The sequence below is a fragment of the Porcisia hertigi genome, chromosome 27, assembly GCF_017918235.1.
Source record: "Porcisia hertigi strain C119 chromosome 27, whole genome shotgun sequence".
NCBI classification, from domain to species: Eukaryota; Euglenozoa; class Kinetoplastea; order Trypanosomatida; family Trypanosomatidae; genus Porcisia; species Porcisia hertigi.
The window spans coordinates 742612-761785 of record NC_090586.1 but is presented as its reverse complement, the minus strand read 5'-3'; the positions used below and the strand labels follow the sequence as shown (position 1 = coordinate 761785).

Below are 19174 nucleotides of genomic sequence, written 5' to 3'. Positions count from 1 at the left end.
ACACACAGTCAAACCAAAAAAAAAACTGCAACCATTACACAAACAACAAACTTCACACGAAATCAAAACGCGAAGCACCACGACCACCACGACCACAATAAAGAGTGTATACTAACATATTGGCCGGCAAACGTACAAACAATACTCTCTCATCAAAACACCTCATCAAATTCTCCTCCCCCCTCCCCCCCCCCCTTTCACTGCGTCGACCATGGCCCCGATCATCCACCGCAATCTCACTGTCCCCGAGTTGGTGCAGTGGGCGCTGAAGATTGAGAAGGACACGAAACTGAGCGCGCGCGGCGCGCTGTGCGTGCTGTCGTACGCGAAGACCGGCCGTTCGCCGCGCGACAAGCGTGTGGTGGACACGGAGGACGTGCGCGAGAACGTGGACTGGGGTAATGTAAACATCAAGCTGAGCGAGGAGTCGTTTGCGAAAGCAAAGAAGCGTGCGCTTGACTTTCTGAACTCGCGCAAACACTTGTTCGTCGTGGACTGCTTTGCCGGGCACGACGAGCGCTACCGTCTGAAGGTGCGCGTGCTGACGACACGGCCGTACCATGCGCTTTTTATGCACAACATGCTGATCCGCCCGACGCCGCAGGAGCTGGCGAACTTCGGCGAGCCGGAGTACACAATCTACAACGCTGGCGAATGCCAGGCGGACCCGACTGTGCCCGGGATTACGTCGACAACGTCCGTGTCGCTGAACTTCAAGACTCGCGAGGAGGTGATCCTCGGCACGGAGTACGCTGGTGAGATGAAGAAGGGCATTTTGACAGTGATGTTCGAGCTGATGCCGCGCCAGGACCACCTCTGTATGCACGCCTCGGCGAACGTTGGCAAGAAGGGCGACGTGACTGTGTTCTTCGGGCTGAGCGGGACAGGCAAGACGACGCTGTCCGCGGACCCGAACCGGATGCTGATCGGTGACGACGAGCACGTGTGGACGGACCGCGGTGTGTTCAACATTGAGGGCGGCTGCTACGCCAAGGCGATTGGGCTGAACCCCAAGACGGAGGAAGAGATCTACAACGCCGTGAAGTTCGGCGCAGTGGCGGAGAACTGCACGCTGGACATGAAGACGCACGAGATCGACTTCAACGACGAGTCGATCTGCAAGAACACGCGCGTTGCGTACCCACTGGAGCACATTCCCGGTGCGCTGACGCACGCGGTTGCGGGACACCCGAACCACGTGATCTTTTTGACGAACGACGCGTTCGGCGTGATGCCGCCGGTTGCGCGGCTGACGCCGGAGCAGGCCATGTTCTGGTTCATCATGGGGTACACGGCGAACGTGCCTGGCGTGGAGGCGGGCAGCCAGCCGGTGGCGAAGCCGATCTTCTCGTCGTGCTTCGGCGGTCCGTTTCTCGTGCGCCACGCGACGTTCTACGGCGAGCAGCTGGCGAAGAAGATGAAGGAGCACAATGCCCGCGTGTGGCTGCTGAACACCGGCTACGCTGGTGGCCGCGCAGACCGCGGCGCGAAGCGGATGCCTTTGAAGGTGACGCGCGCCGTGATCAACGCGATTCACGACGGCAGTCTGGAGAGGGAGGAGTACAGCGTGTACCCCGGCTGGGGCTTACAGATCCCGAAGAAGTGCGCGCAGGTGCCTGCGCACCTGCTGGACCCCCGCAAGGCGTGGAGGGACGTGAAGGTGTTCAACGAGACGACGAAGGAGCTGGTTGCGATGTTCCAAGACAGCTTCCAGAAGCGCTTTGCATCCAAGGCGAGCGACGCGCTGAAGTCCGCTGTGCCGAAGTACGTGGAGACTTCCCACGTGTAGGCGAGAGTGCTGGGCACACGCGCGTTTTGTGAGATGTGCGTGTGGGGGCAATGCTGGGCTTGCGCAACTCAGCGGGAAGGAAGCTTTGTGTGTGTGTGTGGGCGGTGCGGTGCGGGGCGGAGGGGGGGAGGTTCCGAGAAAGAGGTGCGCATTTGAATTGTTCTTCACAGCGGCTCTGACGGTCCGCTGGGGACCCGGGTAACCTCTTCGATGTCGTCTTCGCATCGTGATTGGAGAGAAACACGAGCGGAGTTGGGCATCGTTTTGTGGATGATGTGAAGCTTACCGTTTAGGGGTGAGCCGATGTCGGTGTGTACGTGGACAGTCGCCTTGTTGTTTGGATGCATTGCTGTTTTCGTTGTTGTATGCATGCTCCTCGGTCTGCCGGTAGTGCGGATGACCTTCAGTGTGTCTTTCCGTCTTCCCTTTTTTTTTTTCAACTTGTCGTCATTCTGTCAAGGTGGCCTGTTTTTTTTTTTTATTATACACGAAAAGGGCTTGTCTTCAGGGTGATCTGACGTTCTAGTTGTTCAATACAGACGGCTCCCGAAGCCCTGTAGGGACGCACACATCCGTTATGTGCAGCTCTTTTTTTTTTTTTAGTCTCCGGCGTCAATAGCTGAATCCTGTGTACGCTCGGATATATGTATAGATACGTAGTTTTGTGCTTTGCGCTGCGTCCTATAGTAGTCTACCCCCCCCCCCTTCCCCCCTCACCTCCCTTTTCCGGAACCCCTGCTTCCCCCCTCCCCTCACGTGTTGAACTGTTTGCACACGCCTTCAACTGCATTATTTGCCATGTTGCCCATTTGACCCTCCTTCTCCCCCCCCCCCACACACACACACGGATGCCGTGAGGACCTTACTTCACTCCCTCCTGCCCTCAGTTGTGCTTGCGTTGTCCAGGCGTCTTGAGTGGAAGTATGCGTGGTTGGTGATCGGGGGTTGGAACACAGAGAGAGCCCAACGAACATGAGATGTATACGCTAATCCACAAAAAAGAAAGAAAGACACCCCCAATACACACATATACATACAAACATTGGGGTTCTCCCTCTTCACAACCTTCAGCTGGCGTGGAGCGAACACATATTGAAAGACAAAACACACGAGGTGACTTAAAGTACAGCGACGAACCCCACCCACCCACCCAGGTTCCGCTTCCTTCACTCCAAGAAGGGAAGGCGTTCGTTACGCTGCTTTGCTTCTCTTTTTTGCCCTGTTTTGTGCTCGTTGTCTTTTCTATTTTCTCTGCTCGTACCTGTGCAGACATGCGTTCCCGAGAACCACACTGAATACTCCTGCCTCGCTGTGTTTCATATTGTCCAGCATCGCGTTTTTTCCTTTGTTTTCTCTTTGTCTCCCCTCTCCCTCTCTCCCCCTCTCCCCCTCTCGTGTCTGTGTATATCTATGCGCGTGCGTGTGTGTGTGTGTATGTGTGTGTCTCACAACCGCACATCCGGACTTCACACACACACACACACACACGCACACCACACTGACACACACAAAAAAAAACGTTTTTATATTTTCTTTCTGCCCTACCCCTTCCCGTATTGCTGAAATTCGTGTGTGGCTGAATATATAAATATTTATATTTATATTTATATATTTATATATATCGATATATTGTGTGTAGGAAACATCGAAATCAAGCAAGGCCCCAAACGAATCCCACTCCCCCCTTCTCCTCCCTCTCCCCCCTCCCATCCCACGCGTGTGTTGCTCTCTCTCTCTCTCTCTGCAGCCAAGCAGGCGAGTGCACCAATCCTTGAGAAGGATTTCCATTCTGTTTGTTTGTTTTCGTGTTCATTTGCTTTTCTCGAGACATGGCGGCGTGACGAGATCGGGGGCCGCTTGAGCCGGCTTTGGTCTGTGGAGTGGAGCCGATGCATTTTTTTTTTAATTGTCACGTGTGCTGCTTGTACTTCCCATGTGTTGACTCAGAAAAAGCGCCAGCGACTTAAAAATTTTTTTGCTTGTCTGTCTTTTTTTTTTCCCCCCCCCCCCCCCCCCACACACACACACACACGCTACCCCATTTCTTTCGACCGATTCCCGCTCATTCGAGTCCGCTCATGTCCCTTTTCGGTGAGACACGGGGGAGGCTGGAAGGACTGGTGTCACCACACCCTGGCCAGTAGACAGACAGAAGCCATACACGCGTATCTGTGCTCTTGTACGACACACACACACACACACACACACACCGGATGTCGGATGGACTAAGGTGTATATGATATTGCCCACACCCACGCACACATACACACCCACCAATGTACTCGGTGCAAACTCTCTCGTCTCTCTTCCATCTCTCCCTCACCTCCCCTCCCCACGTCTTGTCCCTCCTCTTCACTTCTTCTCCTCTCCCATAAACTCTGGCGAGGGAGCGGGCGTATTGAGCACCGCTCGCACACGCGATCGCGCTGCTTTCATCCCGTTTCTCATTTTTTCCTTTCATTGCTGCAGTCCAGTCGGGGAGTTCGGTGACGCTCAAGGTAGAGGTGTTGGGCAGACTTTTTTTTTGTCATGTTTCGTTGCCGATATCTGACTGTCATACTCTCTCACCGTTGCCTTACTTGTCTGTCTGTGTGTGTGTTCGTGTGTCCCTTGTGATGCGTTACAACGCTTTGTAATTTTTTTTTCATTTATTTGTTTTTCTTAGTTTTGTTTTTGAAACGACTGAAGATGTCATCGCAGGGTGAGCACATTCGCCTCGATAAGGGGTCCGTGGTGAGGGGCCATTACGAGGTCGTTGCTCCCATTGGGTCCGGCAACTTTTCAAGGGTGTACCGTGTCGTGGACTTGAAGCTGCCGGCTAAGGAGCAGCGACGCAGGCCGCTAGCGATGAAGGTGATCAAGAGGGAATATAGCAACGACGCCAAGTATGAGAAGCAGATGTTGATGGTGCTGCACAACCACGACAAACTTCATAGCGCGCGGGTGTCAAAGATGTATGAATGCTTCGTTTCGCAAGACTGCCCCGTGTTTATCATGCCTATGCATGGCCCAAGCCTGCGCAGTCGGCGCTTCGGACTCAACCGTGGGTTTGTTACACGCGAAAAGCTGCTCCAGTTGAGCTATGATTTGCTGGAAACCTTGGAGTTTGTGCATTTTCATTGCAACATGGTGCACACTGACCTCAAACCGGAGAACATTCTCATCGCTGACAGCAACGTCGCGGAGGATTCGATAGGAAATGAGTGGGTTGTGTGCGACTTTGGGAGTGCATCGCTCTGGCGAATGGACAAACTAGACTCCGACCTCATCTCCACGCGCCCGTATCGCGCACCGGAGGTGATACTTGGCAACAAATGGCACTACGCCGCCGATATGTGGAGTTTAGGGTGTATCCTCTACGAGGTGGCCGCTGGCTACCGCTTGTTTGAAATCCGCGATGACCTCACGCACTTGCACATGATGAACTGCCGGATTGGTCGGATGCCGGAGCTCTTCGCGAAGCACTCAAAGTACTCGAATCGATATTTTAACTCGCGCGGAGAGTTCTTCTCAACACCGGACACGATTCGCCTCTCCAAGCCTCGGTTGACCCCTATACGCAAAATGTTCAAGAACGACCGTGGCTTTCTGCAACTCCTCAGGGGCCTACTTACGTACAGTCCAGAGGAGCGCATGACAGCGACACAGGCGCTGGCGTTGCCCGTATTTGATACGATCCGCGCTGATCGCGCAGGTCGACAGCAACAGGCGGTCGCCGATGCCGTAGCGCACCGGCAAGACGACCATGATGCTGAGATTGCTGTTCTTGGAGGAGGTACGAGCCCGCGGCTCACGGACCGCAGCGACAGCAATACGCTCGAGCAACTCGCCGTCGACGGAAGAAAGCAGGGCTCTGTCAGTAGTGCACATCACGACAGCGGCGGTGCTGCGCCGCAGGCCTCCAGTGGAAGGGCATCGAACACCTTGGTGATCGCCAACCCCACCGTTGACGGAGCGGCGGCGACGGCTGGCGCGAAGGACCACAGTTCCTCTCGCGGGCACCACCATCACCACACGCCTGGAAAAGTGGGTGGAAAACATACACTGGGCAGCTGCTCAGAAACATGCACAAAAACATCCCCCACCACCGCTCCATTGGCAGCAGCAGGGGTGCCAGGCATCAGGCCCCGTTCTTCACAGCTGGGCGGCTGCCAAGCTGCGGCTGGGACTTCCAAGGACGCCGCGGGCACCACTCTCACTAACGCCACTGCAATGGCTCACTTGATGGTCGAGGAGCCGAGTTTCTCCCCTACACCCAGTGTTTCTGCGGGCCTTACCGCGTCGCCGAGTCGTACGCAGGCTTCCAAGAAGTCCACGTTGTCCAGAAAGAAGGCGAATGCACCGCTTCTCCGAGGTGGCGGCAGCCCTCACACTGGGAGCACATCCTCAATGACGGAGGTGGCGACGAAGGACGTGCTGCGCTCTTCTTCTGCTGTGAAACGCCTCGGCCTCAGTTCCACAGGAAGCCCGACGTACGCACCGCAGATTCCTCCACCACACCTCGATGGGTGCCTTCGCGTATCCGAAAATCTCACGACCACACCGCCGTCAAAGAGCGGGCCGCGCGGCAGCGGGGGGTTGGCTAGGAAATATTCGGGCCACACGCCCTCAAGAGCGAGCAGCAACTGCACGACGACACCACACAAGGGTACTAGCTCCGGTTTGCGTCAAGGCTCTGGCAACATGGTGGCTGGCGGCGGCGACGCTCAGCCGAGGCGGCAGAGTCAGCCGAAAAGCCCCCGTAAGCGGCTCCATCATCATGCTGGGATTAATCTCCACAAGACCCACAGCGCTGCACTCCCGGGCACGTCGAACATTCCAAATCGCTCAGTAGAGGCGCGCTTTCCGACCAACGCACAATCGCCGATAAAGACGGCAAAGGCTTCCTCAGCGTCTGGGCCGGCCCCGAAATCCGGCATCTCCGTGCCGGTCGTGTCCTCCCCGCCATCACTGCGGGCATTTTGTGCAGTTGCACCGCGGTGTAGTTCAGCCACCCGTGACTCTCCACAACATCCTGCCACGGAGCTCGGCTCCAAGGCGCGTCCCGCTACCCCTAAAGAGATTGCAGCGGGCGTCTCGACTCCTTTGCGGCTCGCACCACCTGCGTTGTTCTCGAAGCTGCTCTCTCCGCGGACGGCGGCCGCAGAGGCGAAGACTCCATACCGAGGCTTGTTATCCTGCGAGACGCGTGTGGTACATAGGTCGCCTATTCAGCGCTCTACCACAGCGGTGGATAAGCGTATGCGAGCGGGCTCGCTTCTCGCCCAGGACGCCCCGGGTGTGTATGACAGGCGTTTGGACGGCGAAGACGCCGCCGCCGAAGCATCGAGGGAGGACATCACTGGCATTGTCGACGGCAGCGGGCTGAACAACTGCGCCCTAGTCAAATCGAAATTGGCGGCCTCGCAGAGCTCTATGAGAAGCGATGTGTCCCATAACATTGGGGGTGAAAAGATTGACAAACACGGCGATGACGACCATGCGTCTTCAGCGTCTCGGAGCGGGCATGTCATGACTTTTGTGGCGCCATTGATACCAGATGATCACCTCTGCAGCACGTACAGCGCAGACGGAAGCCCCCGCGCTACCGACTGCCGCAGTCCTGTGCGCTGTCGCCTGTCCTTGCAGACGTCGGCGGACCACACACCTGGGGCACCATCGCTCATTGCTGTGAGCGCGCTAGCGGTGCCTTTAGGCACTTCGAAGAGCGCACGGAGAGTTAGGGAGGTGACACCAGCGTCTAGCCGTGCTCCTGCGAGAGAGAGTAAAACAGAGAGACCCCCAGACACTTTCTCAGCGCTAGCGCAGCCAGAGCTTCTGCACCAGCATCGTCTCCTACCGCCACCGCGGCTGTGTGACGGGTTTCGTTGTCCACGCGCACAGTCACCTGTTGTGCGGTCGCCGTTGCTTTTCTCGGGGCGACGGTCCGCCCCAAGGAGCACCGCCACTACTTCATCTGCCGTGCCTACAGTGACATCAGATGATGCCCATCAGTTGACCAGCATCACCCCGCTCCTGCGCCCACAGCTGAACCGCACGAATAGTGAGAGCACGCCCCTCTCTGGCACCCTCGACGACAGGCCAACGTCTACAATGGATCCGATTTCTCACGCGAGACCCCCATCAGCGAGCACGGCACTTCGCGCCATCACCCCAGCGCGGCCGGCATCGACTGCCACAACCTCGACGTCAACGACAAATGCGCCGACGTCACTCGCGACAGCGAGTTTGCACGAGAAATATTCCCCAGCGAACCACCCCACCATCGTAACGGTTTCGGTGGACCGGCTCAAGCCTATGTGGCCACTCGACATCTCAGAGATGCATAACTCCACACCACAACCTGTAGTGGCGTCGCAACGCAGCAGGTTCCGGCCGCGGTTGGGGCCAGCGGCAACAGTGTCCGCACCAGGCCATTCAGACCCACCACTAGTAGAGTCGATTCCTGGGGCCTTCAAAAACACCACGGAGGCCTCGCCTCTGGCCACTGCTGCTACTTGCTCTCCCAACCGGTCGCCTTTGATAGAGGATGGTCATTTTGTACGCCTCAACACCACTGCGAGTGCACAGCTGTCGGAGGCCCCAACTGCCCCATTGGCTGGAGCCACCAACGCTGCTACGGAGCTCCACCAGCCGCTGCGTTGCCCCTCCCAACCCGCTTACAGTTCCATGCGCCAGACCGGTAGGAACGCCCACGTCATATCAGAGGCAAAGGAAGAGGTTGCGGTCAGCACAGCAGCGTTGCATCTAGGAGGTCCGCCCGCGCAGCGGGGTTTGCTGCTGCTACGCGACGAAGCGCTGGCCGGTAGTGGATCAGCGCCTCTGGTAGCCGTAGGCCCCACTGCCCCAGCTGCGGCTACACCCGTGTCCACATCGTCGGACGGCGCTCGCGGAGCAGGTGAGCCGCCGAATGCTTTGTCTTTCAACAGCAGTATCAGCGGCACAAGGCTACCGGGTGTGCAGCACTCCAACCGACCGCCGGAGTCATCTCTGCAACCGCCTGGCTTGTCGTTGAGCACAAACACTGCTTCTGGTGCGGCGGTGGACACACAGTCTCCAATATCGAGCAATGCGACACTCACCGGCGACAGCACTGTCATACACAAGCGCCGCAGCTCATACAAGGCTGGCGCCACTCACTCATGTGTCTCCGTGTCGTCGTTCTCAGGGGTGTCCGTGGGATCGTCTGAAAGTGCCTCCACGCGGGTTATGTCGCCGTCGCAGCATCGTCTTGTTAAAGTGGTAAAGACAGATACTGGCTCTCTGCGGTCGCCGACTGCTGATATCGACACAGCGTCCACGCGCAGCGGACGCAACAGTGCCACGGGGAATAGATCACCGAGACCGTCATCCGCGTATCCGCGTATCCCCTCTCCCGGCGGCATCTCGCCTGCGCAGATTACGACCGGTTGCCCCCCAATCGTTATCGGCGAGGACGGAACATCTACGTTGGGGGTACCTCTGTCGATGCAACTGCCCCGAGAGAGGCCCTCGCAGGGGCAGGTACAACCACACGCATCGGCAGCGAGAGCAAGTACTGGGGTGAATGTCAAGAAACTACCGGTCTCCATTATGCCGCGCAACGCTCACTTGCGAGTCGCCCCAACGCGCAGCTCAGCGCATGAAAAGTCTCTGCACACGGTGGCAGCTACGATCTCTCTCCCAGAGGCGCTCGGCTGTAGTGCCGCACCTGGAAATCTCAAGGCAAACGCTTGCTCTTCCCTCGTCTCTTCTCCGAGGCCGGCGTCTACGGCGAGTTTCGATGTTGAAAACTCGCGCAGTTCGCGCTATAGCTCTGTCAGCACGGCTGCCTCGTATAGGCCAACAACGTCGCAGAGCAATCAACGTCGCAACACCCGAACGCCGAGACGCATCATTGTCGCTCGGCCCTCGACAGCGTCTTTTTCTTGAACCAGCACGGCAGCTTCATCGTTACCGATGGCGGAGGGGGAGGGGGGGGAGGGGAGGGGTAGCATCAGGGAAACTGGTGGGGTCTGCCGCGAGCGGACCCGCAACACTCCCATTCACTCACACCTACCAATACAGCGAGACAGAGGCGTCTCGCTGTTTGATTTCCCGACGCCGACGCCGTTACACGAAACGGAGTGATAAGACACCCTTCGCATCCCCCTCAAATCTCCTTTCATCTCGCCCCTGCGCTCTCTCTCCCTCGCAGCAAGTACATCACACCCTCCCTCCACTCCCCCCCCTTCAGTACGGCAACCATGGCGGACTCACTGATGAGCCGTGCGCTGCCTACTTTGTCTCTTCCCCTCTTCGTTACACTCGCCTTCGACTAGCGCTCGCGCCCCCTTTTTTCCCGGCGCGCTCTCTTCCTCCTCCCTTATACTTCTCAAGACTAGAGATAAAAGGGAGGGGGTGGTGGAGGAGGAGGAGTAGAACTTTGAAACGGCGTTGCTACGCCGTAGTTCTCCGCATGCATGTACTGTCGCCCCTTTGCGCGCACTTGTGGGTGTGTGTTTTAGTGTTTTTCGATCTCATATTTGTATCTATTCTTCCGCCTATTCACAACAGGAAGTTTTTTTTTTGACCTGGCTGGTTTCTTCTCTCTTTCTCCCCCTCCCACCCACCCAACCACCCACCCACCCACCTGAGGCGAGTCTCCTCATTGCGTTGTCCATAGTAGATTCTGCCATTTTTCTCGTTTTATTTCTTCATTTTTTTTCTTTTATCGCCGGCGTCCACTTTCCTTTTTTCACCCTTTCGTTCCCTCCTTTTCTCACCCGCTTATTTCAAGCACCTCCCTCCCTCCTCCCTCCCTCCCCTTTTTTTTGGCTGGCCTCTTCTCGTTTGCGTGTTGAAGTCTTCTTGTCTTGGCGTTCCTCCCTCCTTTACGTTCTCCGTTTGTTTTCTAGTTTTCTTTGTGTTTGCTGTTTTTGTGTATTTTGTGCCTCTGCTCGTATGGCGTCTGATCATCTCGGTGGTGATGGACGCCGTGAATCTGAAGTGTAGGCGACACACCCCCTTCTGTTGTATTGTCGTCGCTCTCGCTGCAGTCCCCAACGTCGATGCGTGGTGTGACGATGGTGAGCGGTGTGTGTCACGCCGTAGTGGTGATGTTGTGGTTTCTGAGGGGCGTGCGCATGCGTACGTGCCTATCCATGCATGCTAGAAAAAGCGATGAGAGGGGATGGGCGTGGGGGAGGGAGGCCACGTGTGGCTCGCGTACGAGACGGGAAGTGCACTCACGCAACCTCGCGTCAGTCATCTTGTCAATTGTTCCCTCCCTTCCCCCTCTCACTCTTCGTTGTTTGTTGCATCCCGAGTCACGTAGAGTAATTGTGTGTGTGTGTCTGGTCTAGGATAACCAAAGGGAAAAGAGAGGAGGGCGAAGGCGGTATAGCAGTGTGCGTCCACACTCACCGTGTGGGGATGTCGAAAGAGGGACTCATCGATTCCCCCCTCCCCCTTCCCCCCTTTCACCACCACAGCATCCCCTCCTTCCCTCCTTCCTGCCTCCCCCCAAAATGAACCACAGACAGGCAAGCCAGCAAAGAGGTAAACATTCGCACACCCGTAGTTGTGGCTTCTAATCTCCTATTACGGTTTTTTTTTTGTACGCTTCTTCTCTTCTTTACCTTTGGTGGGTGAACACGCACGTCTTTTTCTTCGCGTTCAATGCTTCCTCTCTCGGCAAAGGAACGTGGCGCCCCAGTTGTGTCTCTCTCAGTTGCAACACAGCGATGTCCCTCTGTGTGTGTGCACGCGCTTTCTTTCGGTGCCTGAGATATGCCCCCCCCCCCCCCTCCCTTCCCCCCTCCTTGAGCTGCTGCGTGTATTTGTTGCCGTTTTAGAGACAGCGGGGGAGGTGGCGTGAGTGCCGTGTTTGTGTCCACCACGGCGAGAGGTCTACTCTCTTCCATATATATTTTTCATGTTTGCCCCCTCCCCCCATCACCACATGTATTGGCAATCCCCACTGCTTTTACTGCTCACTGCCCACTTTCTCCTGAACAGGACGCTGAGCATCATCTTTTTGTGATTCTCAGAGAGTCCGTTTCCTTCTTGGGTTCCACATTGACATCTCCTTTTCACGGTCACGTACCATAGCCCTCACGCAACCGGGGGTGGGGTGGATAGCCCGTAGATGCTTCCATAAGGCGGGGAGAGCCAACTGGATGAGAGGGTACTTTGGGGCATATATATATATATATATGTGTGTGTGTGTGTGCGTGTGCATGGGAAAAGAAAGGAGGACAGGTCACGTCAAGAGTAGACAAGTTTCACCAGAAGCGTTCGTCTGTCTATCCGTAACACCCACACATCCCCATCCCCACCCCCACACACCAGACTTTCATATCCGTGTACATATTTTTACTGGATTGATATAAATGTTTTTTATATGTGTAATGAACGCTTTCTGTTGAGTTTCTGTTGTTGTTCAGATTATTCTTCTGACCCCTCTTCCCCCCACAACTCCCCTTCTTCGTATTTTCTACCGGCTTCAGGAGTGCACATTTTTTTTGTACGTTCTTCCCTTCTCCTCCTCCTCCTCTTATATATACACAATAAGTACCGGCATGTGGGCGCGCATACAGACCACATCCGAACAAACAAAATGTGAAGGAGCGCCCAAGCGAGTTGCAGAGAATCTGATACAACATATACACACACGTACATACATTTATATATATATATGTGTATGCCCCCCTCACCCCGCACCCCCACCCCACCCCCTCTTTACTGTCCTCTACTCCCCTCCACACATACACACACTGCGCACAATGGATCGTAAAATAAGCAGACGAGAACACAATATTACTTGTCTTGGCAGTGCTAACAATGACAATAGGGAGTGAGGTTGAGGGGGTGGGTGGGTGGGTGGGTGGGTGGGGGATTAGATTGGATTTAGGGTTGTTGTGATTGCGTTGAACCAACAATGACGATGTGTGAACTCTATTACACTTGACAGTCCGACGAACGCAGACATGTTTGGGAGGGGGAGAGGGAGGAGGGGTGGCACGAGAAGGGCAGCACAGTGGCCTGCGTTTCAGATCATCTTGCCGAGCCCGTGACTTTTTCTCTCTACCTCTGTACACTCAGACGGCACTGTGAACGCCCCCCTCCCCTTTTTTTCTCTCTCTCTCTCCCCTTCTTCATGCCAAAAAGTTTTGTTGGTCCCACCCTTTGCGCAGGCACCGCTGTCGTCTTCACACTTTAGAGCTCCCCCGTATCGGATCCAGCACACCATGATGTTGTCATCCTTCATTTTATGATATCACGAATTGTTTCGAGATGTGTCCTCTCTCTCTCCCCCCTCATCTACCTCCCCCGCCTTTTGTCGTCCCGTTCCCAGTGAACTTGTCTGACCAGCGCATGCGCACTCATTTCATAATTGGAGCACAGTGGGTTGTTCGGTTGTGGTGAGGAGTCTCATCCGGTGACCGTCTGAAGGCGTCTGCGCAGACGTCTCTCGGCTCATCTGAGAATATACAACTCTTTTTTTTTTCTTCCTCGGTCTTGTTTGGATGAGTTTCGGAGGCCGCCCAGCCCCCCCTTCCCCCTCCCTCCCTCCCCCTCCCTCCCTCCCTCTCCCCTCCTGTATTATCGTTTGCACGGTGAACAAGAGAAACACAACAACAAAAAGGCGGGCAAGGAGGCAGTTTTTTTTTTTAGTTGATGCCATCTCACTTTGCTGCAGCTGCGGCTGAAGACCTCACGTCATTCATGTACCAGGCTCCATCGCCGCCGATACACGTGTACACACCGGCGTCAATCCCAGTGACCCCCCGGCATGAACGGCCCCCACGACGAGTGCAGCGTGAAGGTCAAGTACGACCATTGAGTTTCGGTGTAGAACAACTGGCACCCCCCCTTACATGTCTCACGTACTCGAATGAGTCATCGCGCGGTAGCGGCAGTCACGCACCACCACGGAGCTCCCCAATCTACTCCAGCACTGCAGTTTTTGGCGACGGTCGTCGTCACTTAGCACCATCGTCTCGCCAATGTTCAGCTTGGCCACGTTCAACCTGCACTGCCTCCCATGGTAGCCGAGATGTGGAAGAGCAACCGTGCACCCCCCTACCCCAGAGTAACAACTGCGCTCGCGCTGCTGCCATCGGCGATCGAGGCGACAGTCGGCGAGTTGTCGATCACGCCGATTTGCGGGCGCTCCCTGCCAGCACTTTTTCACATCCCTTGACGTCAAGCCGTGTTCCTTCACCTGCCATTGTAGCTGCATTGCAAACTGCTGTCGCCTCCTCCGTCTCCTCGTTAGCCTCCACGTGCTGGATATGCGAGGTTTGGTGTGCGAGTGGGCCCGGTTCCACCTGGCCTGAGGCTCCTGCGCTGTTCTTTCAACAAGGCATAGATGAGCAGTCAGTGAGCTTGCTCACCCTATGCAGAACCTGCGCCGTTGCTGTTGCGGACTTGCAGGCTACACCTCAGCTGATCCTCCCACTCTGCCACAACACCCCAGCCACTCGCAATCGAACTGCTGCCTACGTCAACGCAGTTCGCGAGTACAAACTGCTGCTAGAGCTGATGGCCGACAAGGTAGTCCGTTACTGTCTGCGTATGCAGTATATTCAGTCCCCTGAAGGGCGGCAGCCGCACATCTGCGGTTCATCAGGGGAGCGGCAGAGCTACGCGGGGCCCCCCAGAGGTGTTGATCGCATGCCGCTCACGTCCCTGTTGCCATCTCTACAGAGGAAGGTGCTAAGTCAACTGCTGGAGGCACTGGAGGATCTACTGAAGCGTGACCAGCGCGCCGTGCAGCTCGCCGCACCGCGGACGCCTCTCTCATGGCAGGGGCCACCGCTGCTATGTTCTGAAGTGATGGCGTCGCGGGAGCGTCACGTGCTGTTCGAAGAGCTGGCTCACGTGGAGCGGCAGCTAATGAGCATTAGGTCTTCAACCACGGCGGCGGTGACCGTGCCAGGAGAGCCCAAGGTTTCGCTCCAGTCTCCCGTGGGGCGGCGGTTGTATGATCCCCCGTCTGACAGCCCAGCCCACTCGCGTGGGGAGGGAGGTACGGCCAAAAACGGGCTGGCACACTCGCCCTGCCCTTCTGCGCAACAGCAACAGTCGCCTCCAAGGTTGCTGGGGTTCTCACATGTTCGGTTCGAGGGGGATGCGGTGGAGCCCTTGGCTGCTGTGGCCGACTCTCGGCGGCACCACCATATATCTCATCCCAGGATGACTAGTAGCTCGCAAACCGCACCAGCGAATGGTCATCTGGACACCCTCCGACGCGCGCTCTTCCCGTCGCGGAGTCGAGAGCGCTCGCCGCCTGAACTGACGTCGCCTCAGCGGGGCACATGTAGCACGTACGATTGGAGTGTCTTCAAGGGTGCCGGGAGTGAAGGTGATGGTGTCAGGGTCTCCAGCTTCCGCACCTACGTCAACGGACACGTGAACCCGCTCAACATTCTCCCGTCTGCAGCGACAACGACAAGAATGCCCTTTCCCTCCTCTGCAATACCAAGCCGACAAGGGCTTCACACCAGCGGCAGCCGTCACTCAGCAGCCGCCAGTTATTTTTCAGCAGACAGCGTCAGCAGCGTCCAGGACACGAGACTGCCTATGCAGGATGCGGGTCACAGCCGTGCTTCCACACCCTCAGTTCTGTCGAGGTCTCCTATCGATCACGAAGGCCGCCGCGCGATGCGAGCTTTGATCCACACCGCCATGTGGGAGGCGTACCGTGGCCTTCCACCCGTGGAGGGCGAGTCAGGGGCTTCCCCGCCTCGATGCCGCAGTGAGCTCCTTGCGAGCGATGATGCTGGAGGGATTCTTCACCAGAGCAGTGCGATCAGCGGCCGTCGGGACCTGAAGAGCGACTTTGAGCTACAACCTTGGGACTACTTTGCCGGCCGAGTTTCCGCGGCACCGCTGCAGCACATCGCTCTAGATGGTGGTGATGGCGGAAGCCAGGCCCCGCCCTTCGCATCTTGCTCAGCCACTTCGCGTTTGCTGGAGCGCGACGACGGCGGTCTGCGGTCATCACATCCGCCGGCCGACGAGAGATCTGGAAAACAAGACAAAGTGCTGGAACCGAGTGTTTTCGATGATCAAAAAAATGAATGCAGTCGCAGTGACACTGCCGCACTTCAACGATGTGTGTTTCACGAGCGACAGTTGCGTGAGGAGGCTGTTGAAGCGATGTTGGCAGCGCAGGCTCGCATCGCCGCATTGGAGACGATCACACACAACATGGCAGAGAAGCTGTTGACCCACAGTCTCGCTGTGACGTTCCGCGCCCATTTAGAGGGAATGGAGCTCCTGGTGGGCCGGTGGACGCGGCTCGCGCAGAATTTCAGTCTACAGAAGAGTTTGCTGTTTGCCGATGAGGCAGCGATAGTGGTGCGGCAGCTGGTACGCGAGAGGTTTGGTGTTGCATCACTGTGGCCGTTGTCAAGACACCGAGAACAGCATCGGAGCCGCCGTTCGACGCCGTCATGCGTCGAATTCTCTGCGTCGCGTGATAGGCAAGAGGGGGATGAGCTATGGGTGAGTTGGGAGGAGCACGGTGCCAGCGACACCGGGAAAGATAACGCTATGAGTAGCAGTTCTGGTCGAGGTCGTTGCAGCCGTGCTGCTAAAAGGGCTAACTGGCCTCAAGAGTGGACTGGCGGAGAAGAGGTGCAGCACCACCACGACCGTCACCCGCATCACCCTTCACAGTTCTCGTCACCAGAGAGATGCTCGTTACAGGTGTCCCCGTCCAACAGCCCACCGCCTTCCGCGTCGGTCCCCCTCCCGGTCAGTCCGAAGCGGCCGTCGTTGTCGTTGCGCGTTTGATTGGGGGAGATGGTTTCGCTGTTGTGGCTGAGTCACCAACCTTCATTTATCTTAATGAACACCCCCCCGTTTCTATTTTTCTACGTCTCCTCTCCTCCCCACTGTAGACCGCAGCCACCGCAGGGGGAGAGGCGGTGGCTGAACCGGGGCGAGGAATAGAATAACGTCGACAAGTGTACAATACGCGGAGATGAGTGAAGGTGCGCAATGCAACTCAATGACCGATTCTTTGCCACCCCGCTCTCCCTTTACTTTCACCTTGTACCGCTCTGTTCCCCCTCCCCTCGAGCACTTGGGCAGAAACATCTACATCAACAAAAGCAGCTGCGAAATGATAAAAAAAAAGAAGCAGCGCGAGTTATATATATATATATATATATGTCTACATATATATTCTCTACTGCGCATGTTGGGGAAGGAAGGAGGAAGGGGGTGGTGGTGGTGGTAGAGGGTTCGTGCCGTTTTACGCGATGGAGCGGTGGTTGTCTTTTTTTTTTTTGGGGGGGATAGAGATTTCGATGTCACCACAAGCAGTGTGTGTGTGAGTGTGTAAGTGCAGTTTTAGAGGCCATCGGGGGTCACACGCCGCTGATCTGCTATTCTTTCTTTCCCCTCTGTCACTCATGGGTGTTTTTTTTTTCAGTTCTCAGTGCCATGGTGAGCATCACGGGATGGCACTGGTGCCATGTATGTGTATTTTTCACCTCTGGCCTGCCTCTTCCTCGAAATCTGTAACCCCTCCTCCTTCCCAATACACACACACACACACACAGACTTCATTCCCCGTTAATGTCGCCTCTTTTCTTCTACTTTCGCAATTTTTTTTTACATTTTTCCTTCTCTGCTTCACACCCAAATACCCCTCCTCCCTGTTGTTTAGATCGTTTTTTTTTGCTTTGCATGCGCACATTGCTTCGTACTCTCTCCCTCAAACGAGCCTCAGCACTGCCGTATCAAACGAGATTTCTTTGAGGAATGGAGGCGGGTAGGAAAAGTCGATGCGAGGTGCCTGCCTCTGTCACTTCTTGAACCCCGCGTTCACACACCTCCCACCTCCCACCCCCCACCCCCAAACAAACAAAGTTTTATTATTCACCCACGTTAAGCGAAAAGTGCGATTTTCACCGAAAGTTTATTGTCGCGTTTTTTATTCTAAGCCACCCTCTCCCCCCGCCCGCCCACCCGCCCGATCGGTGGGAGGGGAGAGGGGAAGGAGAGGATGGGGGTGGTGGTGGTGGTGGCCTCCCTTCTTTAAGGTCTATATATGTGTACATTTGCCAGAGCTATCTACAACGTTTGATACAGACATCACCCGACTTGATGTGAAAAAAAAGGGGGGGGGCCGCGAGGGAGCGGTGCACGAAGTCAACTTGATAAGTGCCACTGGAGCGCAGCGCGAAAGGCTCAGTAGACGACTTTCGGTTCTCGTGGTCAGGCAGTACAAGGGACGACTCAGGTTAATGGGTTTAGGTAGTTTCACAGAGTGGACAAGGCGACTCTTTTTTCAAGCGATCAAGTGGTTGGCGGCATGGCCGACTCGCTGGCTCAGCTGTGTGGAGCTGCTCAGTATGGGTTGGATTGATAGTGGTATACGCTGATCACCGTGTGTACACTGCGGCTCAACATGCCAGGGATGGCCACAAACGGTATGTGAGACCTTTCCGCCGTCTCGACATTGAACTTGTGTGTGTGTGTGTGTGAGCTGCGTTGATGCATTGGGCGTCAAGGCACGCCGTCAGTCGCCACCCCCTGCACTGAGAGCGTATTTCCCTCCCTCTCTCGCTTATCGGGTTTACCAAGCCGAACGCGGGGTGGCGCGCGGCGCATTCGAATGTTGTTTTTTCTTGTTTTGGGAGCTGCGGCACATCTTCGCACTCTTTCCGTGAATAATATTTGCTGTTTCCCCGCAATACTTAGTACCATGGGTATGCACTTGAGCTCGATACTCAAAGCCTCCATGATTCACTCAACGCAAGTGACCTCAAAGCCCTGTTAAAAAATTCTGCGAAAACCGGCGCTGACAGGCTCCGAGTCTGTGATTCGCTGTGTCAATTACCAAACAAGGTTGGCTCAATCAGCGACCTAGAAAGGTGAGACACGGGGGAGGCTGGAAGGACTGGTGTCACCACACCCTGGCCAGTAGACAGACACAAGCCATACACGCGTATCTGTGCTCTTGTACGAGACACACACACACACACACACACAGAGGATGTCGGATGGACTAAGGTGTATATGATATTGCCCACACCCACGCACACATACACACCCACCAATGTACTCGGTGCAAACTCTCTCGTCTCTCTTCCATCTCTCCCTCACCTCCCCTCCCCACTTGTCTGACCAACTTTGGTGAAGGAACGGCGTATTGAGCAACGTGGTACAATTCAAAAACACCAACGGCGGTGCCCCTCCCCCCCCTCCCCTTCGCTTCCCCCGCCTCCCATTTGTAACACAAGCAGAGGAGAGATCGAAGGATCTCGCTTTTCCGTGTTATTGCCTGGTTCTGCTCTTCTCGTGCTCTCTCACGATTTGTGCTTTATATCGAAACTACTCGGTGCTGCGTACAGTTCATTGTGTGCCATCGATATCCTTTGCATTCGTTTTTTTTTAAATATT

General features: G+C 55.9%; 3 protein-coding genes across 3 annotated transcripts; all 3 read left to right on the top strand.

The window, feature by feature from the left end:
* Positions 1 to 211: 211 nt before the first annotated feature.
* On the top strand, positions 212 to 1789 carry JKF63_03358 (uncharacterized protein; the record flags this gene model as incomplete). Its single annotated transcript, XM_067899362.1, has 1 exon — positions 212 to 1789. One exon carries the CDS (start codon positions 212 to 214, stop codon positions 1787 to 1789), a length of 1578 nt encoding a protein of 525 aa, XP_067756152.1.
* A 2688-nt stretch (positions 1790 to 4477) lies between these two features.
* On the top strand, positions 4478 to 9700 carry JKF63_03357 (uncharacterized protein; the record flags this gene model as incomplete). The annotated part of the gene is made up of 1 exon (XM_067899361.1): positions 4478 to 9700. The coding sequence occupies one exon, from the start codon at positions 4478 to 4480 to the stop codon at positions 9698 to 9700; it is 5223 nt and encodes a 1740-aa protein (XP_067756151.1).
* A 3777-nt stretch (positions 9701 to 13477) lies between these two features.
* Positions 13478 to 16555, top strand: JKF63_03356 (uncharacterized protein; the record flags this gene model as incomplete). Its single annotated transcript, XM_067899360.1, has 1 exon — positions 13478 to 16555. One exon carries the CDS (start codon positions 13478 to 13480, stop codon positions 16553 to 16555), a length of 3078 nt encoding a protein of 1025 aa, XP_067756150.1.
* Between the last annotated feature and the right edge of the window lie 2619 nt (positions 16556 to 19174).